This window comes from Trematomus bernacchii, unplaced genomic scaffold, assembly GCF_902827165.1.
Source record: "Trematomus bernacchii unplaced genomic scaffold, fTreBer1.1, whole genome shotgun sequence".
Classification (NCBI taxonomy): domain Eukaryota; kingdom Metazoa; phylum Chordata; class Actinopteri; order Perciformes; family Nototheniidae; genus Trematomus; species Trematomus bernacchii.
Window position 1 is genome coordinate 32,212 of NW_022988074.1, and position 23,309 is coordinate 55,520.

A 23,309-nucleotide genomic window follows, 5' to 3' on the forward strand; every position below is an offset into this window, starting at 1 on the left:
TCTTCATCTTCTCTCTCCAGCTGATCTTCATCTTCTCTCTCCAGCTGATCTTCATCTTCTCTCTCCAGCTGATCTTCATCTTCTCTCTCCAGCTGATCTTCATCTTCTCTCTCCAGCTGATCTTCATCTTCTCTCTCCAGCTGATCTTCATCTTCTCTCTCCAGCTGAAACACTGTTTGAACTCAAGTGGGAAAAGGTTTGAAACCTTTGTCGTCAGTTTCTCTGAGGCGATACCGTACGGGCACGTGTGAGCGCTAATGCTAATGCTAACACACCAACCTGAGGAAACATGTCCGTCTCATAACTGGAAGTGTTGTCTAGGTTAGCTACGTTAGCTAGCTAGCTTCCAGCAGATCTGCAGTGACATCAGAAGGAGTCATGTGACCACATGACATCAGAAGGAGTCATGTGACCACATGACATCAGAAGGAGTCATGTGACCACATTGTTCAAATAACACCATCAAACAGAGACAGTTGTTCAGCTTCATCATCCTGAACGTCTCCCAGCTGTGTGCGTCACTCTTTAGTGTCCCCTGGTCTCTCAGCTGTGTGCGTCACTCTTTAGTGTCCCCTGGTCTCCAGCTGTGTGTGTCACTCTTTAGTGTCCCCTGGTCTCCCAGCTGTGTGCGTCACTCTTTAGTGTCCCCTGGTCTCCCAGCTGTGTGCGTCACTCTTTAGTGTCCCCTGGTCTCCAGCTGTGTGCGTCACTCTTTAGTGTCCCCTGGTCTCCCAGCTGTGTGCGTCACTCTTTAGTGTCCCCTGGTCTCCCAGCTGTGTGCATCACTCTTTAGTGTCCCCTGGTCTCCCAGCTGTGTGCGTCACTCTTTAGTGTCCCCTGGTCTCCCAGCTGTGTGCGTCACTCTTTAGTGTCCCCTGGTCTCCTAGCTGTGTGCGTCACTCTTTAGTGTCCCCTGGTCTCCCAGCTGTGTGCGTCACTCTTTAGTGTCCCCTGGTCTCCCAGCTGTGTGCGTCACTCTTTAGTGTCCCCTGGTCTCCCAGCTGTGTGCGTCACTCTTTAGTGTCCCCTGGTCTCTGTTGTGTTTTGAGCTTGAATGTTTTCTCAATGCTTCTTCATCTGCACGATACGACCGGACACTAAAGTGCACGAGTGTCTCAGTCCTTCAGAATAAAGCTCGGTACAGAAAACAAACTGGGTTAAAGTAGAGGTTAGGGTTTAGGAGAAGATGGAAGTCCAGAGGTTACGCTACACGTTCACTAATAACAGAAATCACAGTGTTCTCTTTTGGTTTGGCTCCAGCTCGCCCCCTCTGTCTACAGACCTGTAGGTGCTCTACAGACCTGTAGGCGCTCTACAGACCTGTAGGCGCTCTACAGACCTGTAGGCGCTCTACAGACCTGTAGGCGCTCTACAGACCTGTAGGCGCTCTACAGACCTGTAGGCGCTCTACAGACCTGTAGGCGCTCTACAGACCTGTAGGCGCTCTACAGACCTGTAGGCGCTCTACAGACCTGTGGGCGCTCTACAGACCTGTAGGTGCTCTACAGACCTGTAGGCGCTCTACAGACCTGTAGGTGCTCTACAGACCTGTAGGTGCTCTACAGACCTGTAGGCGCTCTACAGACCTGTAGGCGCTCTACAGACCTGTAGGCGCTCTACAGACCTGTGGGTGCTCTACAGACCTACAGACCTGTGGGTGCTCTACAGACCTGTAGGCGCTCTACAGACCTGTAGGCGCTCTACAGACCTGTAGGTGCTCTACAGACCTGTAGGCGCTCTACAGACCTGTAGGCGCTCTACAGACCTGTAGGCGCTCTACAGACCTGAAGGCGCTCTACAGACCTGTAGGCGCTCTACAGACCTGTAGGCGCTCTACAGACCTGTAGGCGCTCTACAGACCTGTAAGCGCTCTACAGACCTGTGATGTGCGACAGAGGGAACACTGAAGTTCAATAGCTCTTCTTAAATAAATGTACAGCTACTTCCTGCTGCAGTCAAACCTCCCTGAATGAGTGAATAAACGTAAACGTGTCCCTCAGCTGAACGTCTCTACGGGTCGTCATGTGATCACATGACGTCCACAAAGAAATCTGCGGGGTTTCCCATGGCGAGGCAGAAGGACTGACGAGAGGCGGGAAGTGCTCCATCTGGAGGCGGGGGGTCGTCTGACTCTCTGTTGCCATGGAGACTGCTGTTGTTGCCGGGGGAAACAGCCGTCGCCGGCTGTGTGTCAGGCGACGCGCTCACTTCCTGTTTGGCGGGCTCTGATTGGCCGCTTCGTCCTCGTCCCGCCCTCTGAGCGTCGCTGCAGTTTGAGCCGCTGCTGCGACTTCCTGCAACAGAAACACGTTCAGAAAGAAGCAGATATAGAAACACAAAGGTTCCTCATGAAGGAACCTCTTCAGCAACACGTGCAGCGTCTAGAGAACATTCAGCAACACGTGCAGCGTCTAGAGAACATTCAGCAACAACACCATTGATGGTCTTATTTGAACAATGTGGTCACATGACTCCTTCTGATGTTAGAGCTAGCTAGCTAACGTAGCTAACCTAGTCATTTCAGATATACTGACACACACTAAAGTTATGAGACAGACTAACTGACACAGAGACAGTTGAAGTGAAACCTCTCACCTTCGCTGTGGGGACTCCCCCCCCAGGAGGGCAGCTGGTAGGGGAATGCTGGGGGTCTCTGGGGGTCGGGGGGGTCAGACCTGCAGACCTCCTCAGGATCCAGGGTCAGCACTCCCAGCTCTGAGGGGAGAGGAGGGGGGTTAGTACCAGGTATCACTAACACATACTATTACTGTAGTACTACACTAATACATGTACTATTACTGTAGTACTACACTAATACATGTACTATTACTGTAGTACTACACTAATATATGTACTATTACTGTAGTACTACACTAATACATGTATAGTATTACTGTAGTACTGCGTTTACATCCTGGTCCTTCAGGACTCCAGGTTTGAGCTGAAGACAATCTGTGAACAGACCCTCTTAGTGTTCTGTCCCCACCATGTGGTCATTAGTGGTACTGCAGGTTGAGACATAAACAAACATGATATACATCGCATCATTTTCTGTTCTGTACCAATGTATGTAAAAAAAAGTACTTTTAATTAAATATGTCTCTAATGGACTCGTTCAGGTGTCCTTGTTGTCTCTAATGGACTCGTTCAGGTGTCCTTGTTGTCTCTAATGGACTCGTTCAGGTGTCCTTGTTGTCTCTAATGGACTCGTTCAGGTGTCCTTGTTGTCTCTAATGGACTCGTTCAGGTGTGCTTGTTGTCTCTAATGGACTCGTTCAGGTGTCCTTGTTGTCTCTAATGGACTCGTTCAGGTGTCCTTGTTGTCTCTAATGGACTCGTTCAGGTGTCCTTGTTGTCTCTAATGGACTCGTTCAGGTGTCCTTGTTGTCTCTAATGGACTCGTTCAGGTGTCCTTGTTGTCTCTAATGGACTCGTTCAGGTGTCCTTGTTGTCTCTAATGGACTCGCTCAGGTGTCCTTGTTGTCTCTAATGGACTCGTTCAGGTGTCCTTGTTGTCCTCACCTCCACACAGGTCTCCGAACACGTAGTAGCACTGCTCGGAGAAGGTGACCTTGTTGACGGTGTGCCGGATGAAGCCGGCCTTCAGGAGCGTCCCGGCGAACCTGCGGGCCTCGCGGCGATCCGTGAACCCGTCCACGACCCGGTGCAGCCAGTCCACCACGTCAGAACCTAGGAGACAACAACGTCAGAACCTGGGAGACAACAACGTCAGAACCTGGGAGACAACAACGTCAGAACCTAGGAGACAACAACGTCAGAACCTAGGAGACAACAACATCAGAACCTAGGAGACAACAACGTCAGAACCTAGGAGACAACAACGTCAGAACCTAGGAGACAACAACGTCAGAACCTAGGAGACAACAACGTCAGAACCTAGGAGACAACAACGTCAGAACCTAGGAGACAACAACGTCAGAACCTAGGAGACAACAACGTCAGAACCTAGGAGACAACAACGTCAGAACCTAGGAGACAACAACATCAGAACCTAGGAGACAACAATGTCAGAACCTAGGAGACAACAACGTGAGAACCTAGGAGACAACAACGTCAGAACCTAGGAGACAACAACGTCAGAACCTAGGAGACAACAACGTCAGAACCTAGGAGACAACAACGTCAGAACCTAGGAGACAACAACGTCAGAACCTAGGAGACAACAACATCAGAACCTAGGAGACAACAACGTGAGAACCTATGAGACAACAACATCAGAACCTAGGAGACAACAACGTCAGAACCTAGGAGACAACAACATCAGAACCTAGGAGACAACAACGTCAGAACCTAGGAGACAACAACATCAGAACCTAGGAGACAACAACGTGAGAACCTAGGAGACAACAACGTCAGAACCTAGGAGACAACAACATCAGAACCTAGGAGACAACAATGTCAGAACCTAGGAGACAACAACGTCAGAACCTAGGAGACAACAACGTCAGAACCTAGGAGACAACAATGTCAGAACCTAGGAGACAACAACGTGAGAACCTGGGAGACAACAACATCAGAACCTAGGAGACAACAACATCAGAACCTAGGAGACAACAACATCAGAACCTAGGAGACAACAACATCAGAACCTAGGAGACAACAACGTCAGAACCTAGGAGACAACAACGTCAGAACCTAGGAGACAACAACGTCAGAACCTAGGAGACAACAACATCAGAACCTAGGAGACAACAACATCAGAACCTAGGAGACAACAACATCAGAACCTAGGAGACAACAACGTGAGAACCTAGGAGACAACAACGTGAGAACCTAGGAGACAACAACATCAGAACCTAGGAGACAACAACGTCAGAACCTAGGAGACAACAACGTCAGAACCTAGGAGACAACAACATCAGAACCTAGGAGACAACAACATCAGAACCTAGGAGACAACAACATCAGAGCCTAGGAGACAACAACATCAGAACCTAGGAGACAACAACATCAGAACCTAGGAGACAACAACATCAGAACCTAGGAGACAACAACGTGAGAACCTAGGAGACAACAACGTGAGAACCTAGGAGACAACAACGTCAGAACCTAGGAGACAACAACGTGAGAACCTAGGAGACAACAACATCAGAACCTAGGAGACAACAACATCAGAACCTAGGAGACAACAACATCAGAACCTAGGAGACAACAACGTGAGAACCTAGGAGACAACAACGTGAGAACCTAGGAGACAACAACATCAGAACCTAGGAGACAACAACGTCAGAACCTGGGAGACAACAACGTCAGAACCTAGGAGACAACAACGTGAGAACCTAGGAGACAACAACGTCAGAACCTGGGAGACAACAACGTCAGAACCTAGGAGACAACAACATCAGAACCTAGGAGACAACAATGTCAGAACCTAGGAGACAACAACGTGAGAACCTAGGAGACAACAACATCAGAACCTGGGAGACAACAACGTCAGAACCTAGGAGACAACAATGTCAGAACCTAGGAGACAACAACATCAGAACCTAGGAGACAACAACATCAGAACCTAGGAGACAACAACATCAGAACCTAGGAGACAACAACGTCAGAACCTAGGAGACAACAACGTGAGAACCTAGGAGACAACAACATCAGAACCTAGGAGACAACAACGTGAGAACCTAGGAGACAACAACGTGAGAACCTAGGAGACAACAACATCAGAACCTAGGAGACAACAACGTCAGAACCTAGGAGACAACAACGTCAGAACCTAGGAGACAACAACATCAGAACCTGGGAGACAACAACGTCAGAACCTAGGAGACAACAACATCAGAACCTAGGAGACAACAACGTCAGAACCTAGGAGACAACAACATCAGAACCTAGGAGACAACAACGTCAGAACCTAGGAGACAACAACGTCAGAACCTAGGAGACAACAACGTGAGAACCTAGGAGACAACAACGTCAGAACCTAGGAGACAACAACGTGAGAACCTAGGAGACAACAACGTGAGAACCTAGGAGACAACAACGTCAGAACCTAGGAGACAACAACGTCAGAACCTAGGAGACAACAACGTGAGAACCTAGGAGACAACAACATCAGAACCTAGGAGACAACAACGTGAGAACCTAGGAGACAACAACGTGAGAACCTAGGAGACAACAACATCAGAACCTAGGAGACAACAACATCAGAACCTAGGAGACAACAACGTCAGAACCTAGGAGACAACAACGTGAGAACCTAGGAGACAACAACGTGAGAACCTAGGAGACAACAACATCAGAACCTAGGAGACAACAACGTCAGAACCTGGGAGACAACAACGTCAGAACCTAGGAGACAACAACGTGAGAACCTAGGAGACAACAACATCAGAACCTAGGAGACAACAACATCAGAACCTAGGAGACAACAACGTCAGAACCTAGGAGACAACAACATCAGAACCTGGGAGACAACAACGTCAGAACCTGGGAGACAACAACGTCAGAACCTAGGAGACAACAACGTCAGAACCTAGGAGACAACAACGTGAGAACCTAGGAGACAACAACATCAGAACCTAGGAGACAACAACGTGAGAACCTAGGAGACAACAACGTGAGAACCTAGGAGACAACAACATCAGAACCTAGGAGACAACAACGTGAGAACCTAGGAGACAACAACGTGAGAACCTAGGAGACAACAACATCAGAACCTAGGAGACAACAACGTCAGAACCTAGGAGACAACAACATCAGAACCTAGGAGACAACAACGTCAGAACCTAGGAGACAACAACGTCAGAACCTAGGAGACAACAACGTGAGAACCTAGGAGACAACAACATCAGAACCTAGGAGACAACAACGTGAGAACCTAGGAGACAACAACGTGAGAACCTAGGAGACAACAACATCAGAACCTAGGAGACAACAACGTCAGAACCTAGGAGACAACAACGTCAGAACCTAGGAGACAACAACATCAGAACCTGGGAGACAACAACGTCAGAACCTAGGAGACAACAACATCAGAACCTAGGAGACAACAACGTCAGAACCTAGGAGACAACAACATCAGAACCTAGGAGACAACAACGTCAGAACCTAGGAGACAACAACGTGAGAACCTAGGAGACAACAACGTCAGAACCTAGGAGACAACAACGTGAGAACCTAGGAGACAACAACGTGAGAACCTAGGAGACAACAACATCAGAACCTAGGAGACAACAACATCAGAACCTAGGAGACAACAACGTCAGAACCTAGGAGACAACAACGTGAGAACCTAGGAGACAACAACGTCAGAACCTAGGAGACAACAACGTGAGAACCTAGGAGACAACAACGTGAGAACCTAGGAGACAACAACATCAGAACCTAGGAGACAACAACGTCAGAACCTAGGAGGACAACAACGTGAGAACCTAGGAGACAACAACATCAGAACCTAGGAGACAACAACGTCAGAACCTAGGAGACAACAAACATCAGAACCTAGGAGACAACAACATCAGAACCTGGGAGACAACAACGTCAGAACCTAGGAGACAACAACGTGAGAACCTAGGAGACAACAACGTCAGAACCTAGGAGACAACAACGTGAGAACCTAGGAGACAACAACGTCAGAAACCTAGGAGACAACAACGTCAGAACCTGGGAGACAACAACGTGAGAACCTGGGAGACAACAACGTCAGAACTAGGAGACAACAACGTCAGAACCTAGGAGACAACAACGTGAGAACCTAGGAGACAACAACGTCAGAACCTAGGAGACAACAACATCAGAACCTGGGAGACAACAACGTGAGAACCTAGGAGACAACAACGTCAGAACCTAGGAGACAACAACATCAGAACCTAGGAGACAACAACGTCAGAACCTGGGAGGACAACAATGTCAGAACCTAGGAGACAAACAACATCAGAACCTAGGAGACAAACAACGTCAGAACCTAGGAGACACACAACGTCAGAACCTAGGAGACAACAACATCAGAACCTAGGAGACAACAACGTCAGAACCTAGGAGACAACAACATCAGAACCTAGGAGACAACAATGTCAGAACCTAGGAGACAACAACGTGAGAACCTAGGAGACAACAACGTCAGAACCTAGGAGACAACAACGTGAGAACCTAGGAGACAACAACGTCAGAACCTAGGAGACAACAACGTGAGAACCTAGGAGACAACAACGTCAGAACCTAGGAGACAACAGCGTCAGAACCTAGGAGACAACAACATCAGAACCTAGGAGACAACAACGTGAGAACCTAGGAGACAACAATGTCAGAACCTAGGAGACAACAATGTCAGAACCTAGGAGACAACAACGTGAGAACCTAGGAGACAACAATGTCAGAACCTAGGAGACAACAACGTGAGAACCTAGGAGACAACAACGTCAGAACCTAGGAGACAACAACATCAGAACCTAGGAGACAACAACGTGAGAACCTAGGAGACAACAACGTGAGAACCTAGGAGACAACAACGTCAGAACCTAGGAGACAACAACGTGAGAACCTAGGAGACAACAACATCAGAACCTAGGAGACAACAACATCAGAACCTAGGAGACAACAACATCAGAACCTAGGAGACAACAACGTGAGAACCTAGGAGACAACAACGTGAGAACCTAGGAGACAACAACATCAGAACCTAGGAGACAACAACGTCAGAACCTGGGAGACAACAACGTCAGAACCTAGGAGACAACAACGTGAGAACCTAGGAGACAACAACGTCAGAACCTGGGAGACAACAACGTCAGAACCTAGAGACAACAACATCAGAACCTAGGAGACAACAATGTCAGAACCTAGGAGACAACAACGTGAGAACCTAGGAGACAACAACATCAGAACCTGGGAGACAACAACGTCAGAACCTAGGAGACAACAATGTCAGAACCCTAGGAGACAACAACATCAGAACCTAGGAGACAACAACGTCAGAACCTAGGAGACAACAACCATCAGAACCTAGGAGACAACAACGTCAGAACCTAGGAGACAACAACGTGAGAACCTAGGAGACAACAACATCAGAACCTAGGAGACAACAACGTGAGAACCTAGGAGACAACAACGTGAGAACCTAGGAGACAACAACATCAGAACCTAGGAGACAACAACGTCAGAACCTAGGAGACAACAACGTCAGAACCTAGGAGACAACAACATCAGAACCTGGGAGACAACAACGTCAGAACCTAGGAGACAACAACATCAGAACCTAGGAGACAACAACGTCAGAACCTAGGAGACAACAAACTCAGAAACCTAGGAGACAACAACGTCAGAACCTAGGAGACAACAACGTCAAGAACCTAGGAGACAACAACGTGAGAACCTAGGAGACAAACAACGTCAGAACCTAGGAGACAACAACGTGAGAACCTAGGAGACAACAACGTGAGAACCTAGGAGAACAACAACGTCAGAAACCTAGGAGACAACAACGTGAGAACCTAGGAGACAACAACATCAGAACCTAGGAGACAACAACGTGAGAACCTAGGAGACAACAACGTGAGAACCTAGGAGACAACAACATCAGAACCTAGGAGACAACAACGTCAGAACCTAGGAGACAACAACGTCAGAACCTAGGAGACAACAACGTGAGAACCTAGGAGACAACAACGTGAGAACCTAGGAGACAACAAATCAGAACCTAGGAGACAACAACGTCAGAACCTGGGAGACAACAACGTCAGAACCTAGGAGACAACAACGTGAGAACCTAGGAGACAACAACATCAGAACCTAGGAGACAACAACGTCAGAACCTAGGAAGACAAACAACATCAGAACCTGGGAGACAACCAACGTCAGAACCTGGGAGAACAAACAACGTCAGAACCTAGGAGACAACAACGTCAGAACCTAGGAGACAACAACGTGAGAACCTAGGAGACAACAACATCAGAACCTAGGAGACAACAACGTGAGAACCTAGGAGACAACAACGTGAGAACCTAGGAGACAACAACATCAGAACCTAGGAGACAACAACGTGAGAACCTAGGAGACAACAACGTGAGAACCTAAGGAGACAACAACATCAGAACCTAGGAGACAACAACGTCAGAACCTAGGAGACAACAACATCAGAAACCTAGGAGACAACAACGTCAGAACCTAGGAGACAACAACGTCAGAACCTAGGAGACAACAACGTGAGAACCTAGGAGACAACAACATCAGAACCTAGGAGACAACAACGTGAGACCTAGGAGAGCAACAACGTGAGAACCTAGGAGACAACAAACATCCAGAACCTAGGAGACAACAACGTCAGAACCTAGGAGACAACAACGTCAGAACCTAGGAGACAAACAACATCAGAACCTGGGAGACAACAACGTCAGAACCTAGGAGACAACAACATCAGAACCTAGGAGACAACAACGTCAGAACCTAGGAGACAACAACATCAGAACCTAGGGACAACAACGTCAGAACCTAGGAGACAACAACGTCAGAACCTAGGAGACAACAACGTCAGAACCTAGGAGACAACAACGTGAGAACCTAGGAGACAACAACGTGAGAACCTAGGAGACAACAACATCAGAACCTAGGAGACAACAACATCAGAACCTAGGAGACAACAACGTCAGAACCTAGGAGACAACAACGTGAGAACCTAGGAGACAACAACGTCAGAACCTAGGAGACAACACGTGAGAACCTAGGAGACAACAACGTGAGAACCTAGGAGACAACAACATCAGAACCTAGGAGACAACAACGTCAGAACCTAGGAGACAACAACGTGAGAACCTAGGAGACAACAACATCAGAACCTAGGAGACAACAACGTCAGAACCTAGGAGACAACAACATCAGAACCTAGGAGACAACAACATCAGAACCTGGGAGACAACAACGTCAGAACCTAGGAGACAACAACGTGAGAACCTAGGAGACAACAACGTCAGAACCTAGGAGACAACAACGTGAGAACCTAGGAGACAACAACGTCAGAACCTAGGAGACAACAACGTCAGAACCTGGAGACAACAACGTGAGAACCTGGGAGACAACAACGTCAGAACCTAGGAGACAACAACGTCAGAACCTAGGAGACAACAACGTGAGAACCTAGGAGACAACAACATCAGAACCTAGGAGACAACAACGTGAGAACCTAGGAGACAACAACGTGAGAACCTAGGAGACAACAACATCAGAACCTAGGAGACACCAACGTCAGAACCTAGGAGACCACAACGTCAGAACCTAGGAGACAACAACATCAGAACCTAGGAGACAACAACGTCAGAACACCTCGGAGACAACAACGTCAGAACCTAGGAGACAACAACGTGAGAACCTAGGAGACAACAACGTCAGAACCTAGGAGACAACAACGTGAGAACCTAGGAGACAACAACGTGAGAACCTAGGAGACAACAACATCAGAACCTAGGAGACAACAACGTAGAAGAAACCTAGGAGACAACAGAACAATCAGAACCTAGGAGACAACAACGTGAGAACCTAGGAGACAACAACGTGAGAACCTAGGAGACAACAACATTCAGAACCTAGGAGACAACAACATCAGAACCTAGGAGACAACAACGTCAGAACCTAGGAGACAACAACGTGAGAAACCTAGGAGACAACAACGTGAGAACCTAGGAGACAACAACATCAGAACCTAGGAGACAACAACGTCAGAACCTGGGAGACAACAACGTCAGAACCTAGGAGACAACAACGTGAGAACCTAGGAGACAACAACATCAGAACCTAGGAGACAACAACGTCAGAACCTAGGAGACAACAACATCAGAACCTGGGAGACAACAACGTCAGAACCTGGGAGACAACAACGTCAGAACCTAGGAGACAACAACGTCAGAACCTAGGAGACAACAACGTGAGAACCTAGGAGACAACAACATCAGAACCTAGGAGACAACAACGTGAGAACCTAGGAGACAACAACGTGAGAACCTAGGAGACAACAACATCAGAACCTAGGAGACAACAACGTGAGAACCTAGGAGACAACAACGTGAGAACCTAGGAGACAACAACATCAGAACCTAGGAGACAACAACGTCAGAACCTAGGAGACAACAACATCAGAACCTAGGAGACAACAACGTCAGAACCTAGGAGACAACAACGTCAGAACCTAGGAGACAACAACGTGAGAACCTAGGAGACAACAACATCAGAACCTAGGAGACAACAACGTGAGAACCTAGGAGACAACAACGTGAGAACCTAGGAGACAACAACATCAGAACCTAGGAGACAACAACGTCAGAACCTAGGAGACAACAACGTCAGAACCTAGGAGACAACAACATCAGAACCTGGGAGACAACAACGTCAGAACCTAGGAGACAACAACATCAGAACCTAGGAGACAACAACGTCAGAACCTAGGAGACAACAACATCAGAACCTAGGAGACAACAACGTCAGAACCTAGGAGACAACAACGTGAGAACCTAGGAGACAACAACGTCAGAACCTAGGAGACAACAACGTGAGAACCTAGGAGACAACAACGTGAGAACCTAGGAGACAACAACATCAGAACCTAGGAGACAACAACATCAGAACCTAGGAGACAACAACGTCAGAACCTAGGAGACAACAACGTGAGAACCTAGGAGACAACAACGTCAGAACCTAGGAGACAACAACGTGAGAACCTAGGAGACAACAACGTGAGAACCTAGGAGACAACAACATCAGAACCTAGGAGACAACAACGTCAGAACCTAGGAGACAACAACGTGAGAACCTAGGAGACAACAACATCAGAACCTAGGAGACAACAACGTCAGAACCTAGGAGACAACAACATCAGAACCTAGGAGACAACAACATCAGAACCTGGGAGACAACAACGTCAGAACCTAGGAGACAACAACGTGAGAACCTAGGAGACAACAACGTCAGAACCTAGGAGACAACAACGTGAGAACCTAGGAGACAACAACGTCAGAACCTAGGAGACAACAACGTCAGAACCTGGGAGACAACAACGTGAGAACCTGGGAGACAACAACGTCAGAACCTAGGAGACAACAACGTCAGAACCTAGGAGACAACAACGTGAGAACCTAGGAGACAACAACGTCAGAACCTAGGAGACAACAACATCAGAACCTGGGAGACAACAACGTGAGAACCTAGGAGACAACAACGTCAGAACCTAGGAGACAACAACATCAGAACCTAGGAGACAACAACGTCAGAACCTGGGAGACAACAATGTCAGAACCTAGGAGACAACAACATCAGAACCTAGGAGACAACAACGTCAGAACCTAGGAGACAACAACGTCAGAACCTAGGAGACAACAACATCAGAACCTAGGAGACAACAACGTCAGAACCTAGGAGACAACAACATCAGAACCTAGGAGACAACAATGTCAGAACCTAGGAGACAACAACGTGAGAACCTAGGAGACAACAACGTCAGAACCTAGGAGACAACAACGTGAGAACCTAGGAGACAACAACGTCAGAACCTAGGAGACAACAACGTGAGAACCTAGGAGACAACAACGTCAGAACCTAGGAGACAACAGCGTCAGAACCTAGGAGACAACAACATCAGAACCTAGGAGACAACAACGTGAGAACCTAGGAGACAACAATGTCAGAACCTAGGAGACAACAATGTCAGAACCTAGGAGACAACAACGTGAGAACCTAGGAGACAACAATGTCAGAACCTAGGAGACAACAACGTGAGAACCTAGGAGACAACAACGTCAGAACCTAGGAGACAACAACGTCAGAACCTAGGAGACAACAACGTGAGAACCTAGGAGACAACAACGTCAGAACCTAGGAGACAACAACATCAGAACCTAGGAGACAACAACGTGAGAACCTAGGAGACAACAACATCAGAACCTAGGAGACAACAACATCAGAACCTAGGAGACAACAACGTCAGAACCTAGGAGACAACAACATCAGAACCTAGGAGACAACAACGTGAGAACCTAGGAGACAACAACGTGAGAACCTAGGAGACAACAACGTGAGAACCTAGGAGACAACAACGTCAGAACCTAGGAGACAACAACGTCAGAACCTAGGAGACAACAACGTGAGAACCTAGGAGACAACAACGTCAGAACCTAGGAGACAACAACGTCAGAACCTAGGAGACAACAACGTCAGAACCTAGGAGACAACAACGTCAGAACCTAGGAGACAACAGCGTCAGAACCTAGGAGACAACAACATCAGAACCTAGGAGACAACAACATCAGAACCTGGGAGACAACAATGTCAGAACCTAGGAGACAACAACATCAGAATCTAGGAGACAACAACATCAGAACCTAGGAGACAACAATGTCTGAACCTAGGAGACAACAATGTCAGAACCTAGGAGACAACAATGTCAGAACCTAGGAGACAACAACGTGAGAACCTAGGAGACAACAACGTGAGAACCTAGGAGACAACAACATCAGAACCTAGGAGACAACAACGTGAGAACCTAGGAGACAACAACGTGAGAACCTAGGAGACAACAACGTGAGAACCTAGGAGACAACAACATCAGAACCTAGGAGACAACAATGTCAGAACCTAGGAGACAACAACGTGAGAACCTAGGAGACAACAACATCAGAACCTAGGAGACAACAACGTGAGAACCTAGGAGACAACAACGTGAGAACCTAGGAGACAACAACATCAGAACCTAGGAGACAACAATGTCAGAACCTAGGAGACAACAACGTGAGAACCTAGGAGACAACAACATCAGAACCTAGGAGACAACAACGTCAGAACCTAGGAGACAACAACGTGAGAACCTAGGAGACAACAACATCAGAACCTGGGAGACAACAACGTCAGAACCTAGGAGACAACAACATCAGAAACCTAGGAGACAACAACATCAGAACCTAGGAGACAACAATGTCAGAACCTAGGAGACAACAACGTGAGAACCTAGGAGACAACAACATCAGAACCTAGGAGACAACAACATCAGAACCTAGGAGACAACAATGTCAGAACCTAGGAGACAACAATGTCAGAACCTAGGAGACAACAACGTGAGAACCTAGGAGACAACAATGTCAGAACCTAGGAGACAACAACGTGAGAACCTAGGAGACAACAACATCAGAACCTAGGAGACAACAACGTGAGAACCTAGGAGACAACAACGTCTGAACCTAGGAGACAACAACGTCAGAACCTAGGAGACAACAACGTGAGAACCTAGGAGACAACAACATCAGAACCTAGGAGACAACAACGTCTGAACCTAGGAGACAACAACGTCTGAACCTAGGAGACAACAACGTCAGAACCTAGGAGACACAACGTGAGAACCTAGGAGACAACAACGTCTGAACCTAGGAGACAACAACATCAGAACCTAGGAGACAACAACATCAGAACCTAGGAGACAACAACGTGAGAACCTAGGAGACAACAACGTCTGAACCTAGGAGACAACAACGTCTGAACCTAGGAGACAACAACGTGAGAACCTAGGAGACAACAACATCAGAACCTAGGAGACAACAACGTCAGAACCTAGGAGACAACAACGTGAGAACCTAGGAGACAACAACATCAGAACCTGGGAGACAACAACGTCAGAACCTAGGAGACAACAACATCAGAACCTAGGAGACAACAACGTGAGAACCTAGGAGACAACAACATCAGAACCTAGGAGACAACAACGTGAGAACCTAGGAGACAACAACGTGAGAACCTAGGAGACAACAACATCAGAACCTAGGAGACAACAATGTCAGAACCTAGGAGACAACAACGTGAGAACCTAGGAGACAACAACATCAGAACCTAGGAGACAACAACGTCAGAACCTAGGAGACAACAACGTGAGAACCTAGGAGACAACAACATCAGAACCTGGGAGACAACAACGTCAGAACCTAGGAGACAACAACATCAGAACCTAGGAGACAACAACATCAGAACCTAGGAGACAACAACGTCTGAACCTAGGAGACAACAACGTGAGAACCTAGGAGACAACAACATCAGAACCTAGGAGACAACAACGTCAGAACCTAGGAGACAACAACGTGAGAACCTAGGAGACAACAACATCAGAACCTGGGAGACAACAACGTCAGAACCTAGGAGACAACAACATCAGAACCTAGGAGACAACAACGTGAGAACCTAGGAGACAACAACATCAGAACCTAGGAGACAACAACGTGAGAACCTAGGAGACAACAACGTGAGAACCTAGGAGACAACAACATCAGAACCTAGGAGACAACAACGTCAGAACCTAGGAGACAACAACGTGAGAACCTAGGAGACAACAACATCAGAACCTAGGAGACAACAACGTCAGAACCTAGGAGACAACAACGTGAGAACCTAGGAGACAACAACATCAGAACCTGGGAGACAACAACGTCAGAACCTAGGAGACAACAACATCAGAACCTAGGAGACAACAACATCAGAACCTAGGAGACAACAATGTCAGAACCTAGGAGACAACAACGTGAGAACCTAGGAGACAACAACATCAGAACCTAGGAGACAACAACATCAGAACCTAGGAGACAACAATGTCAGAACCTAGGAGACAACAATGTCAGAACCTAGGAGACAACAACGTGAGAACCTAGGAGACAACAATGTCAGAACCTAGGAGACAACAACGTGAGAACCTAGGAGACAACAACATCAGAACCTAGGAGACAACAACGTGAGAACCTAGGAGACAACAACGTCTGAACCTAGGAGACAAACAACGTCTGAACCTAGGAGACAACAACGTGAGAACCTAGGAGACAACAACATCAGAACCTAGGAGACAACAACGTCTGAACCTAGGAGACAACAACGTCTGAACCTAGGAGACAACAACGTCAGAACCTAGGAGACAACAACGTGAGAACCTAGGAGACAACAACGTCTGAACCTAGGAGACAACAACATCAGAACCTAGGAGACAACAACATCAGAACCTAGGAGACAACAACGTGAGAACCTAGGAGACAACAACGTCTGAACCTAGGAGACAACAACGTCTGAACCTAGGAGACAACAACGTGAGAACCTAGGAGACAACAACATCAGAACCTAGGAGACAACAACGTCAGAACCTAGGAGACAACAACGTGAGAACCTAGGAGACAACAACATCAGAACCTGGGAGACAACAACGTCAGAACCTAGGAGACAACAACATCAGAACCTAGGAGACAACAACATCAGAACCTAGGAGACAACAATGTCAGAACCTAGGAGACAACAACGTGAGAACCTAGGAGACAACAACATCAGAACCTAGGAGACAACAACATCAGAACCTAGGAGACAACAATGTCAGAACCTAGGAGACAACAACGTGAGAACCTAGGAGACAACAACATCAGAACCTAGGAGACAACAACGTCAGAACCTAGGAGACAACAACGTGAGAACCTAGGAGACAACAATGTCAGAACCTAGGAGACAACAACATCAGAACCTAGGAGACAACAACGTCAGAGCCTAGGAGACAACAATGTCAGAACCTAGGAGACAACAATGTCAGAACCTAGGAGACAACAACGTGAGAACCTAGGAGACAACAATGTCAGAACCTAGGAGACAACAACGTGAGAACCTAGGAGACAACAACATCAGAACCTAGGAGACAACAACGTGAGAACCTAGGAGACAACAACGTCTGAACCTAGGAGACAACAACGTCTGAACCTAGGAGACAACAACGTGAGAACCTAGGAGACAACAACATCAGAACCTAGGAGACAACAACGTCAGACCCTAGGAGACAACAACATCAGAACCTAGGAGACAACAACGTCAGAACCTAGGAGACAACAACGTGAGAACCTAGGAGACAACAACATCAGAACCTGGGAGACAACAACGTCAGAACCTAGGAGACAACAACATCAGAACCTAGGAGGACAACAACGTGAGAACCTAGGAGACAACAACATCAGAACCTAGGAGACACAACGTGAGAACCTAGGAGACAACAACGTGAGAACCTAGGAGACAACAACATCAGAACCTAGGAGACAACAATGTCAGAACCTAGGAGACAACAACGTGAGAACCTAGGAGACAACAACATCAGAACCTAGGAGACAACAACGTGAGAACCTAGGAGACAACAACATCAGAACCTGGGAGACAACAACGTCAGAACCTAGGAGACAACAACATCAGAACCTAGGAGACAACAACATCAGAACCTAGGAGACAACAATGTCAGAACCTAGGAGACAACAACGTGAGAACCTAGGAGACAACAACATCAGAACCTAGGAGACAACAACATCAGAACCTAGGAGACAACAATGTCAGAACCTAGGAGACAACAATGTCAGAACCTAGGAGACAACAACGTGAGAACCTAGGAGACAACAACGTCAGAACCTAGGAGACAACAACGTGAGAACCTAGGAGACAACAACATCAGAACCTAGGAGACAACAACGTGAGAACCTAGGAGACAACAACGTCTGAACCTAGGAGACAACAACGTCTGAACCTAGGAGACAACAACGTGAGAACCTAGGAGACAACAACATCAGAACCTAGGAGACAACAACGTCTGAACCTAGGAGACAACAACGTCTGAACCTAGGAGACAACAACGTCAGAACCTAGGAGACAACAACGTGAGAACCTAGGAGACAACAACGTCTGAACCTAGGAGACAACAACATCAGAACCTAGGAGACAACAACATCAGAACCTAGGAGACAACAACGTGAGAACCTAGGAGACAACAACGTCTGAACCTAGGAGACAACAACGTCTGAACCTAGGAGACAACAACGTGAGAACCTAGGAGACAACAACATCAGAACCTAGGAGACAACAACGTCAGAACCTAGGAGACAACAACGTGAGAACCTAGGAGACAACAACATCAGAACCTGGGAGACAACAACGTCAGAACCTAGGAGACAACAACATCAGAACCTAGGAGACAACAACATCAGAACCTAGGAGACAACAATGTCAGAACCTAGGAGACAACAACGTGAGAACCTAGGAGACAACAACATCAGAACCTAGGAGACAACAACATCAGAACCTAGGAGACAACAATGTCAGAACCTAGGAGACAACAACGTGAGAACCTAGGAGACAACAACATCAGAACCTAGGAGACAACAACGTCAGAACCTAGGAGACAACAACGTGAGAACCTAGGAGACAACAATGTCAGAACCTAGGAGACAACAACATCAGAACCTAGGAGACAACAACGTCAGAGCCTAGGAGACAACAATGTCAGAACCTAGGAGACAACAATGTCAGAACCTAGGAGACAACAACGTGAGAACCTAGGAGACAACAATGTCAGAACCTAGGAGACAACAACGTGAGAACCTAGGAGACAACAACATCAGAACCTAGGAGACAACAACGTGAGAACCTAGGAGACAACAACGTCTGAACCTAGGAGACAACAACGTCTGAACCTAGGAGACAACAACGTGAGAACCTAGGAGACAACAACATCAGAACCTAGGAGACAACAACGTCTGAACCTAGGAGACAACAACGTCTGAACCTAGGAGACAACAACGTCAGAACCTAGGAGACAACAACGTGAGAACCTAGGAGACAACAACGTCTGAACCTAGGAGACAACAACATCAGAACCTAGGAGACAACAACATCAGAACCTAGGAGACAACAACGTGAGAACCTAGGAGACAACAACGTCTGAACCTAGGAGACAACAACGTCTGAACCTAGGAGACAACAACGTGAGAACCTAGGAGACAACAACGTCTGAACCTAAAAGTTAATGACAAAACAAATACACATAACCTTCCTCAGGCAGTGTGTTTGTCCCGGGGACAGGAGACCCCCCCCTTGATGAGAAACTGTAAGAAATGATGGGGGAATCCCTCCGGAGTGTAGTCATGACGACTGGATCTGAATGATTGTGTTGTATTTGGTGGTTTGTGTTCCAGCTGTCGATCAGCAACTATATCTCCATAATCCACCAGTTAAAGGAAATACAATGTGTTGTGTTATATTAGCTGTTTACCACATATGGTGTTCTTAGTTTCCATACCTCCTGGGTTTTACGAGCCACTTATCAAGTCTTGGCAAACGGCATAAAACACGATTAAACGTGATAGTATATAAAACCATGCTCGTATCTACAACCTATAGAAATGCGAAACGGCGTCAGTTTAGACGTAATTCTGTCCTCCTGCTTACCGCATCATTTATGAGAAAACATTTCATAACATTAACACAACATATTCGAGGTGGTTTTAAATAGCATATCCGTATTTATTTATTTCTCCAAGTGATGTGTTTGTGTGCACTGAGGAGTCTCAAACAGGCGTTTGTTTCATCATTTAAAGATTGGCTTTAATCAATGTTTGAAAATGAATTCTTCATATTTGATAAATGAGAGGTAACATTTTATTGATGGTATTATTTCCACATATTTCTCTCCATTCTTCCTTCTGCCAACGGTGTCGCAGTTTCTCGTCTCTCCCGTTGTTGTGCTTAGTGCGTACGCATGGGTCAGAGTTTGCGTGGAGGACCGCACATTTTCCCGTCAAGTTAGTATTTTATAAATCGCAACCAGTGCGTAGAAACTGGCGTACGCCATCTTTTGAGCGTATATCCCTTTATAAATGAGGCCCCTGGTGCTGCTCTTCTCAGAGGCGGAGTTACACGTCGCGCTGCCTCCTGGTGCTGCAGTGATTTCATGAAGTGAAGGAGAGTCCGAGTTCGAAATATATCTCAAATAATGTATGCACTGCCATTTCCCAACATGAACATTACAGTCTGCAATGAGACGGCTGTCTCCTGTGAGCTCCACTTCCTACTTGGCGCTCCGGTAACCTTCTCGTGCGAACGAGAAACAGTATCTTTTCATTGCCGTACGATACAAAGTGAGTCATCTGTCTCAAGTCTCAAGTCTCAAGTCATGAATACCAAGTCATGAATACCAAGTCATGAATACCAAGTCAAAGTCAAGTCAAGTCTTTTATCAATGTTAGTCAAGCAAGTCTCAAGTCCAAAAATATGCGACTCGAGTCTGACTCGAGTCAAGTCACGTGACTCAAGTCTCCCACCTCTGGTATTTAGAGACAATGGGTTGGGGGCTTTGTACCGATAAAGGGTTGGGGTTTAATAACGAAGGGTCTTTCTGCTGATAAGGGATTCGGGCCTCTTTAATTCATTTGGAGTTTTCTTAAGGGTCTTCTGACCAGTAAAGGTTCAGGGTCTCTTTACCAGATACAGGTTTAGTGTGTCTTCACTGGTCCTGGGTTAGGGTCTCTTACTGATCCTGGGTTAGGGTCTCTTACTGGTCCTGGGTTAGGGTCTCTTACTGGTCCTGGGTTAGGGTCTCTTACTGGTTCTGGGTTAGGGTCTCTTACTGGTCCTGGGTTAGGGTCTCTTACTGATCCTGGGTTAGGGTCTCTTACTGGTCCTGGGTTAGGGTCTCTTACTGGTCCTGGGTTAGGGTCTCTTACTGGTTCTGGGTTAGGTTCTCTTACTGGTCCTGGGTTAAGGTCTCTTGCTGGTCCTGGGCTAGGGTCTCTTACTGGTTCTGGGTTAGGTTCTCTTGCTGGTTCTGGGTTAGGGTCTCTTACTGGTCCTGGGTTAGGGTCTCTTACTGATCCTGGGTTAGGGTCTCTTACTGGTCCTGGGTTAGGGTCTCTTACTGGTCCTGGGTTAGGGTATCTTACTGGTTCTGGGTTAGGTTCTCTTACTGGTCCTGGGTTAAGGTCTCTTGCTGGTCCTGGGTTAGGGTCTCTTACTGGTTCTGGGTTAGGTTCTCTTGCTGGTTCTGGGTTAGGGTCTCTTACTGGTCCTGGGGTTAGGGTCTCTTACTGATCCTGGGTTAGGGTCTCTTACTGGTCCTGGGTTAGGGTCTCTTACTGGTCTGGGTTAGGGTCTCTTACTGGTTCTGGGTTAGGTTCTCTTACTGGTCCTGGGTTAGGGTCTCTTGCTGGTCCTGGGCTAGGGTCTCTTGCTGGTCCTGGGCTAGGGTCTCTTACTGGTTCTGGGATAGGGTCTCTTGCTGGTCCTGGGCTAGGGTCTCTTGCTGGTCCTGGGTTAAGGTCTCTTACTGGTTCTGGGTTAGGGTCTCTTACTGGTCCTGGGTCAGGGTCTCTTGCTGGTTCTGGGTTAGGGTCTCTTACTGGTTCTGGGTTAGGGTCTGGGTCAGGGTCTCTTGCTGGTTCTGGGTTAGGGTCTGGGTCAGGGTCTCTTGCTGGTTCTGGGTTAGGGTCTGGGTCAGGGTCTCTTGCTGGTTCTGGGTTAGGGTCTGGGTCAGGGTCTCTTGCTGGTTCTGGGTTAGGGTGTGGGTCAGGGTCTCTTACTGGTTCTGGGTCAGGGTCTCTTTCTGGTTCTGGGTTAGGGTCTCTTACTGGTTCTGGGTCAGGGTCTCTTGCTGGTTCTGGTTCAGGGTCTCTTGCTGGTTCTGGGTCAGGGTCTCTTACTGGTTCTGGGTCAGGGTCTCTTGCTGGTTCTGGTTCAGGGTCTCTTGCTGGTTCTGGGTTAGGGTCTGGGTCAGGGTCTCTTGCTGGTTCTGGGTTAGGGTCTGGGTCAGGGTCTCTTGCTGGTTCTGGGTTATGGTCTGGGTTAGGGTCTCTTGCTGGTTCTGGGTTAGGGTCTGGGTCAGGGTCTCTTACTGGTTCTGGGTTAGGGTCTGGGTCAGGGTCTCTTACTGGTTCTGGGTTAGGGTCTGGGTCAGGGTCTCTTACCGATGAAGGCGTTGGGGATGGTGATCTTCAGCCACATGCGGTCCCGGACCTCCAGGCCTGACTCCTGATTGGCCATCGCCCTGACGATAGCCGTCATGTCGCTGTGGATGGTGAGCTGGTTGTCCTCGTGAACACCTGGAGGAAAGGTGAGGGACAGGTGAGGTTAGAGAGGGACAGACAGGTGAGGTTAGAGAGGGACGGACAGGTGATGGACAGGTGATGGACAGGTGATGGACAGGTGATGGATGGACAGGTGATAGACAGGTGATGGACAGGTGATGGACAGGTGTTGGATAGGTGATGGACGGACAGGTGTTGGACAGGTGATGGACAGATGATGGACAGGTGATGGATGGATAGGTGTTGGACAGGTGTTGGACAGTTGATTGACAGATGATGGACAGGTGATGGACAGGTGATGGACAGGCTATTGACAGGTGATGGACAGGTGATTGACAGGTGATGGACAGGTGATGGACAGGTGATGGACAGGCTATTGACAGGTGATTGACCGGTGATGGACAGGTGATGGACAGGTGTTGGACAGGTGATGGACGGACAGGTGCAGGTGTTGGACAGGTGTCTCACCGTAGT

At 47.6% G+C, this 23,309-nt stretch overlaps 1 protein-coding gene across 5 annotated transcripts; it reads right to left on the reverse strand.

Annotated features, from left to right (window-relative positions):
• Positions 1 to 945: 945 nt before the first annotated feature.
• Positions 946 to 22,850, reverse strand: LOC117474851 (segment polarity protein dishevelled homolog DVL-3-like; the record flags this gene model as incomplete). Of its 5 annotated transcripts, none has more annotated exon segments than XR_004555121.1 (5): positions 946 to 1,624; positions 1,747 to 2,294; positions 2,596 to 2,715; positions 3,523 to 3,690; positions 22,716 to 22,850. XR_004555121.1 is itself a non-coding variant. In XM_034120866.1 (4 exon segments), coding segments are annotated over 4 exon segments (689 nt in total), but the record flags the coding sequence as incomplete, so codon positions are not given.
• Positions 22,851 to 23,309: the final 459 nt, after the last annotated feature.